Raw genomic sequence first — 13,159 nt, forward strand, 5'->3', positions numbered from 1 at the left:
TCTGCTGAAACAGGCAGAGGAAGGAACCATTGCTTTGGTGGCCAGCAGGGCAAAGGGTGGCATTTGTACTACGGTATTCAGAGTTGGTGTGGCTGCTTTGAGAAACAATATCACACCAGGCTTGCAAAGCAGTCAGATGTATTGGCTTTTTGCAGAACCATTTCAATTTCAATCAATGTACATATTATATAGTTTTACAGATGAAAAACACCTTTCACTGCTAGAAAGTAGACACTGTTTTGATATCAAACGCACTTGTCATCTGATTTTGCTAAAAACCCACCCCCAGTCAATTAAAAAAAAAATCCCAAATAAAATCTATAATACAAAACAACATTCATGTTGATGTCAAATGATAACTGTCCCAGCAAACATAGAATTAAGATCTTCTTAATGCAGGTCCCCTCAGAAGCGAGTTAGACATTGTCCATGTATAGAGTCCACTTCCAATCTGGGAAACTTCAGTAAGACTGTTGCCCTTTGAAATACAAGTCCCATTTTTTAAAGGAATGCTCCACACAGTGCATGCACACATACACACAGAGAAACACACACGCATACACATAATCTCCTCTATCTTATCAAGAGCTGCATACTGGGTAACTGTTAATGCCTTCTGTGTGTTTTTGACCTACTTTCTTTGTAAGGATGAGGTTGAAATTTCTTTGCTTCTCAGGTCTGTATTCTTTAAACAAAAGGGGAATGAAGAGGAACTGCATTACAGAGAAATGCACACGCATCAGGCATCTGATTTTTCCCAGTTGTTTACAAGGATGATGTTATTTACATTCATGACTCAGCAGAATCTGCAGGAAGAGTTATCCTTTCTCCGTGTTGGGTTTTCTTGATGAACTCCATGAGCCCATTCTGTGCTTCCACAGACCGTTTTTCTTTAAGGCACTGCATGTGGATGACTATGGTCTAGGCAATCCTGCCCCGGCAGGGGGATTGGACTAGATGATCTTTCGAGGTCCCTTCCAATCCCTAACATTCTGTGATTCTGTGTGATTCTGTGACTTCAGATAGAAGTGCAAGCCCTCTTCACTGGATCGTGCATTTTTCCCTCTCCCTTGACTGACCTTCCCTGAGAACTTTTGATTTGATATACTTGAGGTCACTGTTGACGCTTGGCCGGCGAGCGAAGGGAGAGATCATGCCGTAGGCGTCCATGTCCTTGACTCGTCGCATCCGGAAGGATTTCTGTTGGAAGGTGTCACCATATTGGATGGAGATTTTCCTGTGGAGCGCAGGGCTCATCTCATGAGGTAGCTTGGCCATGCTGAAGAGGACATAGAACATCTCATCCACATTGGTGTTCTTCTTGGCTGAAACTTCGAAGTAAGCGCAGTTTTCATCACTGGAGACAAGGTTCTCACCTTCGTCTGAGCGTACCTTGCGGAAGATTTCACTGTGGTCATTTTTGTTGCCACAGATAACCATGGGGAGGTCAGCTGATTCCTTGGTCTTGTTCTTCAGGCAGGATTTGACCTCAAGGATCTGTTTCTGGAGCCTCTTGACCTCATCGAAGGACTCTCTGTTGTCCAAGCTGAATACCAGGATGAATACATCCCCTGCAATTAAAAAAGGATACTGTAAAAGTTTGTTGGTTGCACCTTGTATCAGAGGAGCTAATTTTCAAAAAGCAATAGGTTTATTTGCCATCTCTTCCCTGTATTTTTTGTTTGGTCCTTTTGAATCTGTTCATTAAGCTTTAGTTCCAGTTCTTCAACTCCCCACTCCTTTCTGTAGTGCTATGGAAAAGACTTTTGGCTCTGATGCTACTTCAGCCATGTCTCATTGTGTGTTCCTAGGTTGCACTGGACTTGCAAATTATTGCCCATTTGTACTCTCTTTTGTAAACATGTTTCTATCTCAGCTTTGCTGCATTGCTTATCTTTTTTCTTCTTTTTGTTTGTATCTCTGTGTAAAACATAGCCTGTTCTGACACCAGGAAGAATGGAGAGCTAGTACCCACTCAGCCCTGGCCTTTTGATTATACAATACAAGAAGCAACACCTGAACTGAAGATTTACAGCTAGTCAGTCCCGAATGCCTAAAACAGGAATGCGTGGTTTCCCAATGTGCAGTGCTCTGCTGTCATTTCATTTGCTCAAGAGAAACAGACCATGGAAAAAAAGAAATACATAAATGACACAGATCCCCTGGCATTTCCTTTTGACATTTCCTGACTTGGAATTCCTTTTGCAAATATAAAATAATGCAAATCCTTGTCTGTTGAATGACATTCATGTGGAACACGCTAAGAGAGCTTTGAGGGACAAAAGCTCACATCCACATCCCAGAAACTGGCCCTAGGATCTCACTGAATGTGGACGTTAGCCTGGTCAGATGTGAACGTCATGTTTCACTGGCTAGCTAGAAGGGTAGATAGCAAATCCAGAAAGTAGGTTTGTTGTGAGGTGTGGCTGAATATACCTCCACTGTCACTTTCACAGTTGGAGAATACATCTTAGCTCACAACAGGAACTGCTTGACAATGGGAATGTACAAAACGAGCCCACCATTTTCCCTTTTTCCTCTTTAATTCATTTGATTAACCATAGACTACGGAGAAAGGGTGAAAGCAGAGGTTTCCTTTTACTGGAATATCAAATCAAGGGAATCAGGCTGGAAATTTTAAGAAAAAAAAGATCTTTGAGATTTTCTCGGTTTGAATTCCCTTCCTGTGCATTTTACATCTGTTTTTCACTGCTTGTGTCTTATAATGACATGCTTATTTTTTCCCTTGTTGCTCTTTATGCCCATGAGATTTTATTCAGCCATTCATTTGTGACTCCAGTAAAAAATATGGAGCAGAAGGGGAAGGTCGGAGGGAAATAAACTAGGGGGAAATCTCTATTTCAGACCTTCACCCAGCAGACTTCTTCTCTGTGGCTAATGCACTCCCTATAGTGCCTGAAGCCCAGCAGACTTCTTCTCTGTGGCTAATGCACTCCCTATAGTGCCTGAAGCATCCCGGCCAGGAAATACCTCTCTAGAGAAGTGCATCTTGCAACAAAATCAAGCAGTCCCTTTAGCTACCTCCCAAGGCACAGTCATCTCCAGGCTACAGTTTTCAAGCTAATGTCTATCATTATGATCTTTCACCCACCGTTCCCCATCTGCAAACTTTCCCCCACTTCTCACCTGTCAGGATGGAAAGCCTCCTCATAGCAGGGAAAGGGTGATTCCCGGAGGTGTCCAGGATGTCCAGCTGATACATGTCTCCCCGGATGTTGTAGACCTTGCGATGAAAATCTTCAATGGTGGGAGTGTACTGGTCCTCAAACTGGCCATTGAGAAAGCGTGAGACAATGGAGCTTTTCCCCACCCTGGAGGCTCCCAGCACTACCATGCGATATGAGTTCTTGGCTGGCACATTCAGGGTGCAGTTTCCACCGGACATGGTCTTCATCATTGCTTGGTCCTGAAAGAGGAAATGGCAGAGTTGGAGGAAAGACCAGAAACTAGATGGAGGGTGGAGTAGGGTAGCTATTTACCACAAGGTTGTCAAAGAGTGCTCTAGAGCACAGTCCTCATTAGTAGATCAATGGTTCATACAGAAATCTTTTCACAGGAAATGCTTAATTTTTTCACTCTCATTTCAAGGGAGTGTTTTTTTCTTGTTGGATTTTTTCTTTTCTTTTAAAGTCATATAAAAATGAAGTAATTTACACTGAAAATAGCATGGTTTTGAATTGTAATTTACTATTTCACTTAAACGTTAAGAGCTAATTTTATCGGCGGTGCTTCAACTTAGACATCAGGTTCCTTCCCACCATCTGCGTCACTTAGACATTACCAGATTTCTCAGTAGAGCTTGGTTCTCATTTAGATACATAAACACAAAGGTCAAATTTCCCAATATACTGCATCCACTGCAGCTGCCATTAGGACCTAGACTGCTTTGTTTGGTTGTCTAAATAGGAGCTGTGCACAATACTCATTTTGAGATCAGCTAGAAGTCAGACAGAAACAAGAATCATGCTTGACATCAGTGGAAGCTAGACATCTCAGTAACTTTAAATAGCTGGTCCCATACAACCTTCATTGCTGATGCAGGGAGTTTGAGCCACAGGATAACATTGGCCGATGATAAATTTTAAGATCTGTGCCTTCAGTGACCTTTTAGAAAACAGATTTTAATCTTGCTGTTTGGACTGGTAGTGTGGGAACTCCTTATCAACAAACTATCAGCATTGCACCAGGATGGCTGGCAATGGATGGAGCTGCAGAAACATAGATTTCATAGGAGCTTCAGTCTTTATACATACACAGCTATTGTGGGTGTCACAGTCTTTGCAGGTGCTGAGTACAAGCAGAAGAAAAGATGAAGGACAGCCATTTTAAATAGCTATTAGACAAGATTTCCAACCCCTGACAACTAAAATGAGTCTTGAGACCTTGGGGATCGCATTTTGACATAGCACTCAAATGTCTAAAACTTTGATAGGGGAAAAAAAAAAGTGTGTTGCTCAGTCATTTATGTACCAGTTCAAATGAATTGTGTGCTGAAAGGAAAAATATAACCCCTGTGTGGGGAAAGCTAACCATTAGACCAAAGAAGGCACATTTTTGACAGGGTTTATTTTGGTTACTGGGATCTTATTAAAGAATAATCAAGTTCCCACTGTGCCGTTTATTTAACTTAGGTGTTATTTATTTAATATTACAATGCGAGTACTTTATGCACACTGAAAGATCTTTTCTGGGTCCAGATCTGGATTCCTGTCTTTCCCTCAAGTGAATTTTATCTCCCAAGCTTTTATGTAGCTGACACTTTTCTCAGTCAAAAGCTTAAAATCTTCTACTTTGTTTAACATGTGCTAAGCAACAAAACAGCAGTGAAGATACAGTCACTGCTAAATAAAGAAGTCTCTGGAATTCTGATCCTGCATCATTACAAGCACTGTGCTAAAGCCCAAGGCAACAGCAAAACACTACTATTTATTATTATTGCTATTATTTGCTGCACACCAACAGCACATGCAGTCCTATCTAAAGCACAGAAGAAAATGCAATGCTTTCCTAAGAGTAGCTTATACTCTGAACTATATTCAGCAGGCAGGACAGCATAATATTAGAGCCAGAGAGCAGTGTCAGAACATAACTTTGGATGGACACACACATGCAGAGCTATGGTACTGTTGGGATTGCTGTGGCGGGAATGACAGCAAGGAGCACACCTGGTATTTGAACTGAACTCTGTGTTTTATTTAGAACAGGGCCTATGTCCATCAGTGCAGAAACACCGTATTAAATCTCTGAAACAACACTGCCATGTACTCTATCTCTGCCCTTTCCCATGTAGCCAGTCCAATACTGTCTTACATCCATGGGCAGACAAATGGTGACAGAGCTGCTTTGGGATGCTTCCTTTCACCCTCTTAGGCTTTATGTAGCTGGCAGAGAAAAGCAGGGAGTTAGATTTTGTAGAAAAACTACAAACTTCTCTACAGCCCAGGATCAGTATTTAGAAATGAGTCAGCTCTTCAGACTGGGATGGACCAGTGTAGCTGCATGAGGGCAAGTGGACTGTGTTGGTTCACATCTGCTGAAGATCAGTTTCATACAACTTGGTGCGGCAGCATCTGGGAGTGGGCACAGGTACGTTTTTTAAGTAACTGTCGTATATGTCCTGCAAAGAACATGCATGCTGGGGAACCTGATCCTGGCCAGCAGCTTTACAAGCCAAAATCCTACAAATTACAATGCTGACTGACCAGCAGGTAACCACTGAGCTGCTGGTGATATGAGAAACTTCCATCACACAGCAAAGGATGTGGACTGTGTCACTGTAGCTGCTTGGAGGGTTAGTTTTGCACCTTTAGTGCAAGAGGCACTTCTGTCCTCCACTGTGAAATTAATTCCACTGCTTTGGACCTCAGTTAATGCCACTATACACTGAACAGCTTGGAGAAGGAATTGCCACCACAGCTACTCACAGACGGGGAAGAATAAGGCAAAAGGAAGCTGAGTGACCACCCAAGGTCCAACAAATGAGAAAGATAAACAGGCTCTGGGACTTCTACCTTTCACACTCTTTCTCCTTCCCACCTTCCCTCACCCTTGCATCTCTAGTCATTAAATCACACTGCCTCCCACCCCCATCAAAGGCAATATCCTATGTGCAGACACGTGCGTATTTCAGGACGCTTTGCCCCAAGGATGTAGATGCACTGAAGGGGAAGAAGGGATGTGAGGACATGCAGATTTTAATGTGTTAAATAGTCACTTTATGCTGTCCTTGTTCTACCTGTCAAGGCATTCCTCCTGTCAAGGCATTCAGTCAGGAGGACTCTTGTGTGTTCCTGACTGCATTTCATTTCACACAGAATCTAAAGATGCTTTTCAGCACTTTGATTCATGAAGTTGCTACTCATCTCATCACCTCTGCTGCAAATCTGCCTCAGAGCACGCCGTTGAACCAGGAGCTTATATTTGTGTTTTGTGCTCTCTCTTCTTATCCCTCCACTCCAGTTTTACTCCAGTTCAATACAATCTGCCTTCTTTCCTCCTCATAAAAGGAATGAAACTTCAGCCTTCACACCCGGGGTGGAGGGGGGGAGTACAGGGATTCATACAGTGAAAAAGATTAAAGGCAGAAAAAAGGAAACAGAAAGAGACCACATGTTCATGTACTAAATAAAGCAAAATCAATTAGAAGAGAAAGAGGAGACAAACAACCTCCAGCTGTCTTTAATCTACATCTTTTCCTTACAGTTTATTAAATGCTTAAGCATAGATTAATTCACAGGGGTACCTTCTGCTTTATGCACTGGCTTGATGCTAGAAACTTTACATTAGTATTTTATATCGGTACAGCACAGGGATTTCAAAATGTCATAGAACTGTATGCAATGAGCGTTATCTCCACTTAATAAAGGGAAAGGCTCATATGCCCAGAAAGAGCTGAAACAGCTGTCCAAAATTAACATTAAACCCCATTTCTTTTGACTCTCTGTGTTGTCTTCTACCTGCTAACCACCGCTGCTTGTTTCATAGGCAGACATTGGAATGAATGACAACGCACCTGCTTTTGCATGCTCTGAAGAGTGCTTGTCTGAATTCCAGTGAGGTGCTGACAAATTTGATCCTGAGCATCTGAAGAGAGATATCTAAGGAAGACATTCTTCATTCAACCTGCCTAGTGCTTTTACACCTTAGGTTTCCATCCTCCCATCAGGGGCTATGCTCCCTACCACTCTCTATCCATGAACAGACTTCTGAACTACCTCTCTTGCACTCCACAGTCTTCAGCTACTGTTCATGTCTCTGTTTGCCATCCCAATATAATCCACTGCATTCAGCTAAAAAGGACATAGGCAGATCAAACTGTAGCATGCATAACAGACCTGTCACTTGTTAATCACTACTAGTATCCCCACAATTTTCACGCACACCACAGTCACTCCTGTGGGATGTTTGTTTCCTACTTTCATCCCAAACTCCATGCTGCTTTCCTACCTCTTTCCTTGGAGGAGCAGTCCTGGATCTTCGTGCAGTCTGATGAAGTTGATAATTTTAATCAGAGGCAGCTGCTGCTGCAAAAGGCTGTTGTTCTGTGGATACCACGTTGCTTGCTCTGGGCTCAGTTCTTCACCAGTATTTCCCAGGAACTTAGCAGGATTGGGAAGGACCGCAGGGCTCCAGAGGGTGTTCCCCCATGGATGGTAAGTACTGGATCAGGCGGCCGACATGGGCTTCTTTAGAAGGGTCTCGGAACCAGTGGCAGCTTTTCCCTTTGAGATGAGCTCTTCTTCTCACAGCCTCAGTTCGAGAGGAGAGGCAGAGTCTCTCCCACTCCCACTGGCTTTTCTCGCAAGTTGTGCTTCGTAGGCTCTGCTGGGGGATGAAGGGTCTCTGGAGCGACACCTAGTCGTGCAGGGTTGTGGGTGCATCCAGCTGGCCCACCCTACCTCTACACCGCCTCAGACCCTGTGGGGAAAAATCAGTGGGGGCATGGAAGTTGTTTGTGGTGAACCTACGCTTCCCCAGGTCTTGCCTGGCACAAGCCCTGCCATGAGCTTCTTTTCTTCTGGTCTGAGATTTGCTTTAAAATATTCCCTTTCTAGGACAGAAGGGGCTTTTCTTCACATTTGCCAATTAAGTCTTTCTTCTTCCCTCCCTGCCTTTCTCCCTCTCACTCTCACAACTACTGGCAAATTACAGATTTTCCTTCTGCAGGACTCACAGATAATTGGCTCAACTCCTCCCTTGAAGTCAGTGTCAGACACAGGGGAAGGAGGGGTGCTGAGGGGGTGGGATTTTGTACCTTTTGAAAAAAATCTTTTCTTTACTCCTCTAAACAGAAAGTTCATATGCATTGCAGACTGCGCATTCCCCGTCTTTCCACCAGAGACCTGTATGTGTGCCTGTGTGTGGAATGAGTTAGCGTATGTGTACGAGAGACACAGAGCCTTCACTTACTTTGCAAGCTGTAAATTCATAAGCTGTTTCTAAAGGCTCTAAACTTCCGTGCTCATCTTTTCTGCTAGACAGAAGCAGACTGACTCATTTCCCAAGTAGGGGCTTTCTGTCCATAATTCCTGTAATTCTTTTGCCGTATGGAATACTTTCTCCTGTTCCCTCAACCTCAAAGACGTTACGTTAGGATTGCTGGTTGGTTTGATTAAGAAATAAGACTAATGTGTAACTCTGTTCTTTCATTAATATTTAAATAAATGAACAACTAAACTAGAGCTGGGTAATAAAAATGTAAAAAAAAAGGTCAAACAAACTGAAAGTGTGGGGAACCAAGGATTGGAAAAAGAAGAGAAACAAAGAAAAATTAGGGTGAATTCAAGGAGTTTGTTCAACCCGAAGTGAAAAAATGTGTTTGCAGTTTATTTCACTGTTTATTGACTCTATTTTTTTTTCTCCTTTTTGAGCTGAAGTAATAGTTTAGAACTACAAGTCTATTTTAAAAGGTGTCAAAAAGATTAATTTTGAAAGATTTGAAATGAAGTATTTCAGCATTTCCCACTTAGAACTCCTAATCAGAGCCGGGGGGGGGAAAGGGAAGAAAAGCACTTTGAGATTTTCAAGATATTTTGATAATAAAAAAATGGAAAGGAGGCACGATCTCCCAAATCCAAATATAGTTTCAGGACTCCTACAATTCTCTCTCATTTTCTTTGAGCAAATTTACTTTTCATTTAACACAAAGATTCCTCTACCTACCTTGTCTGTTTCATCTCCAGACCTCCCCAACAATTCCTGCAGCTTTTGCGGAACTTCAGAGATGCTTTGCTTTTTCTCCTCCTTCTTCTCAGAGCTCAAGGATGTTTCTGTTGTCACCCTCAGAATAATGCTTCCCTCCTTCGCCTGTGCTCCTGGCACTGCACAGCATCTATCAGCAGCCGTTGAGGAGGGTGTCGTGGCTGTTGCAGGCACATGGTCTGACATGCCTGTATGTCCCTCTGTGCCGACAAACTTTAAAAGTCACAACACAGGCTATGAGATAGGTCCTGCTGTAACCACCTGTGAGAGGCAGCAGCTCCCAGTAAGGTCAGGCCTGAGCAGGAGGTGGATTTGGGACCCCCAGGCTAACACAGAGGCAAACTACCACTGATCGAATTTGTGAAACAGCAGCTCCTGGCTTCCTCCTAATGCAGACAACTTCAGATTTGGGAAGGAAGAGCACGGCTTGGCACAGCACCATTGAAACACCACTACCTTCTTCCAAGGGGTAGTGAACTGGTAATGGGTCATGACATGAACTCAGCTATTTTTAGACCACAACACCAGGACTCCTTTGTCAGCTCCTGAGCCTTTTCTCTTTGGCAAAAAGTAGAGAAGTATTTTAATGGCTCAGAAAAATTTTTGAAATAAGATACGATGCTTTCCATTCCTAAGTCATTGGTTCAGATCAAACCTGGACAAAAAACTGCTGTCTTTGGTGTCTGGTCAACTATTTGTGTAGCTTAGCTCCAAACAGAGCGACCAGCATCCTGGTATCATTGCCATGGGAAGAATTGCTGCAAAAATCAGCAAAGAAGTCAAGTCCTGTAGTGCTACAGAGAATAAACTCCTCTTTCATGCCTATAGCTCACATGTCAAGCATGTGAGTTCTCTGCCAAAAAAAGAATGAAGTGTAGTCATCATGGAGACCACCTCATCAGCCTGGAATCTCAGCTTACTCAAGCTCTTTTGTAAACCAAATGCAAAAACTCTTGCCTAGCTGGCTTCACCAAGCCCAAACACCCACTCAGCTGTCTTCTCCAGCATTTAAACTACCCAGTCAAGTTCCTCGAATTATATAAAAATAAAATAGGAACATACTTGACTAGGCACCTTGGCTTTATTTGATCTCTTAGCAAATGGCTAATAAAATAATAAATTACTTTTGAAGTAAGACTTTAAAAGATAATTGCTAACTATGAGCCTCCAGAGGCTTGAGGGATGCTGCTGTAGCTTTTTGGGTTGTTTCTTTTTTGCTTCATTTTTTTCTGGTCTGCTCCCAGTTCAGTAGTTGACAAAAAACTGTGCTTTCATGCCTTCCCTCAGAGCTCAGGAGACCAGAGCTCAAAATTCCCTGCTTTTCCAATGACATCCCCAGGGGTTCTGGTGAGAAGTCACATCAATTCTGTATATCTGCCCCCATCTGAGAAATGGGGATGGGAGCACCTCTTTGCTTTTAGGGTTATAAAAGGAATAAGTGGATCAGAAAGACAAAACCACTGCCAAAACAAGAGAAAAAGTTCCCAGTCTCAGCAGTTTCCTCTGGTTAGTGAGAGACCATCAGCCTTTCTTAGAGCTTACAGATATTTACCAATTTAAAAGCCAGGCTTACAATGAATTACTCTCTGGAGACATTTTTCCTTCCTACTCCTCCAGTCTATAAAGAAAGCCTAAATGAGGTTTTTATCTGGCTAAGGCTGTCTCAGAGGATGACAGGCTGTGACTGCAGAGAACCACCACTGTTACGAAGAGCTGTGCCTGCCTTGCTGGGTGACACTAGGCATGGCTGGTGGCACAATCCTCGAGTCCGGGTGTCCAGTGTGAAAGACAAGAGAAACAGAACATATGGCAGATGAGTTAATCAACTGAAAAATATGGTTCATATGGGACTAACTGAAAGCAGATGATCTCATTGGTGCAGCAGCTCATCAGCACATATAGCTGTCATCTCTGAGGCTGGCATGCGGGTCCTGCTGGCTCATCCATGGGGCTACCTCATCTGTGGAAGGTGCTGCAGATGGTGCAGCTGTGGCTGGTGGACAAGACAGTTGTGATAGTTTTGGCTCTGCCTAGACCATGGGTGAGCAGAGAGGGAGGACTTGAGAGGGCAAGTCAAGGGAAAGGGAAGAGAAATGTGGCGGGGAGAGGCTGGGTAGAAAGATATACAGAGGAATGGGGAGAGACAAGGGGAAAATACTGCTGTCATGTGTTGTGCTAACCACCTGGCTCCAAAGAGTGGTGAAGACCTAAAGTGAAGTGACTTGCTCTATGGTGGGACACACGAGCGGGCAACTGCTCCTCAGACCCATCAGAGAAGCTACCTCCTCTCCAAAGAAAGGTGAGGCGCCCAGACAACACACACACTGACCACCCTGGCACCAGGGTCTCGGGCAGCATGGGCTCGTGGGGCAGAGATGTCACTGTCAGAAGTAATTTATACCTTCTGCAGCTCCAGGTACTGGCCACAGCTGGAGACAGAGAGTGATGTGATGGGCTGATGCAGCAGGACCAATCTGTTTCTCTCCACCTTAAGGCAAATGACAGAAGTGACAGTTGCATGCCGTTCAGCTCTGGTCAGAATTAGTTCAAGACAAAAGATGTTCCAAGGCTTTTGTCTCCTATTCAAAAGCAAATGCAACAGAGATTAAATATTTAAACCAGCTTTTCTCTCTCTTTTCTCATTCATTTTCACTTCTCTCATTATTCAGTAAAGCAGGCTCATTTATCCACCCCCTCACCTTTCCTCCCTCCCTCCCTCCCTCCCTCATTCATGTCTCCTGCTTGGTGACTCTCCCTTCAATCAATGCAGAAAAGTTAGTGTTCAGGAGTTAGTAAACTGCAGGTACCAAGTCATATTCTAAAGAGCAAGTAGATGAGCAGCCACAAGTATTACTGTCCCTCCATTACATGTACCCCTCGAGCATTTAAACTCAGTGAAGTGCTCTCCAGGGGTGTTACAGTGGCTGGGAAAATAAGTAATGATCATCAGTTATGAGTGAGAACAGTAATACTTGGGAGAGTACATCTGGAGAAGGCACACATTTGAGAAAATGGTGGTCTGACTTATGTTCCTGGTCCTGTCACAGAATCTGTGTAAGACTGTAATTTCTCAGTGTCCCAGGGTGTAAAATGGGTTAATAATATTTACTGAGATCCCTGCAGAATGGAAAAGCACTGCTTTGCTGTGAAAAGTGTCCAAGTCACCTCTTATTTGCTGCATTTGCTGTGAATAATTTTAAATTACATTTTAATGAGATATTTTTTGAGAAAATACTGCGTTTCTAGTCCCCCTCCTTTCCTTTTGCCACTGACACAGCATGTCCAGATTTCCTCACCAGACACACATGCACCCTTTCATTTTCATTCCACTGTTGAAAGTTTTTAAAACTTTCCCCATCTTTCTTTGAAAAATTACTAAGAAGCGAAATTAAACCTTAAAAACCCTCATAGCAGCCCTCCAGTACCTGAAGGGGGCCTACAGGAAAGCGGGAGAGGGGTTTTTTACAAGGACAAGTAGTGACAGGACGAGGGGGAACGGTTTTAAACTGAAAGAGGGTAGATTTAGATTAGATATTAGGAAGAAATTCTTTACTGTGGGGGTGGTGAGTCACTGGAACAGGTTGCCCAGAGAAGTTGTGGCTGCCCCCTCCCTGGCAGTGTTCATGGCCAGGTTGGATGGGGCTTTGAGCAACTGGTCTAGTGGAGGGTGTCCCTGCCCATGGCAGGGGGGTTGGAACTAGATGATCTTTAAGGTCCCTTCCAACCCAAACCATTCTGTGATTCTATGATTCTATGAAAAAACCCCATTATTCAAAAAAGCTTCAGGGTAAAACATGAGGAAAAAAACCCCAAAGCATACAATTAATTTCTCTACCCTCAGTCAACACCAAGGGGGGTTGATTTATAATCTCCCAGGCCCAGATGGAGGAAGAGCGACCCGCACCACATCCATCTGTGTAGCCTGTGATCTTGCCGG

The 13,159-nt window shown here is 43.5% G+C and overlaps 1 protein-coding gene across 1 annotated transcript; it reads right to left on the bottom strand.

Annotated features, from left to right (window-relative positions):
- Positions 1–284: 284 nt before the first annotated feature.
- Positions 285–7,759, bottom strand: RASD2 (RASD family member 2). The gene is made up of 3 exons (XM_068401883.1): positions 7,468–7,759; positions 3,148–3,427; positions 285–1,571 (listed from the first exon to the last, which is right to left on the bottom strand). The coding sequence occupies exons 2-3, from the start codon at positions 3,416–3,418 to the stop codon at positions 1,042–1,044; spliced, it is 801 nt and encodes a 266-aa protein (XP_068257984.1). The 5' UTR covers positions 3,419–3,427; positions 7,468–7,759; the 3' UTR covers positions 285–1,041.
- Between the last annotated feature and the right edge of the window lie 5,400 nt (positions 7,760–13,159).

This window comes from Nyctibius grandis, chromosome 5 (assembly GCF_013368605.1).
Source record: "Nyctibius grandis isolate bNycGra1 chromosome 5, bNycGra1.pri, whole genome shotgun sequence".
NCBI lineage: Eukaryota > Metazoa > Chordata > Aves > Nyctibiiformes > Nyctibiidae > Nyctibius > Nyctibius grandis.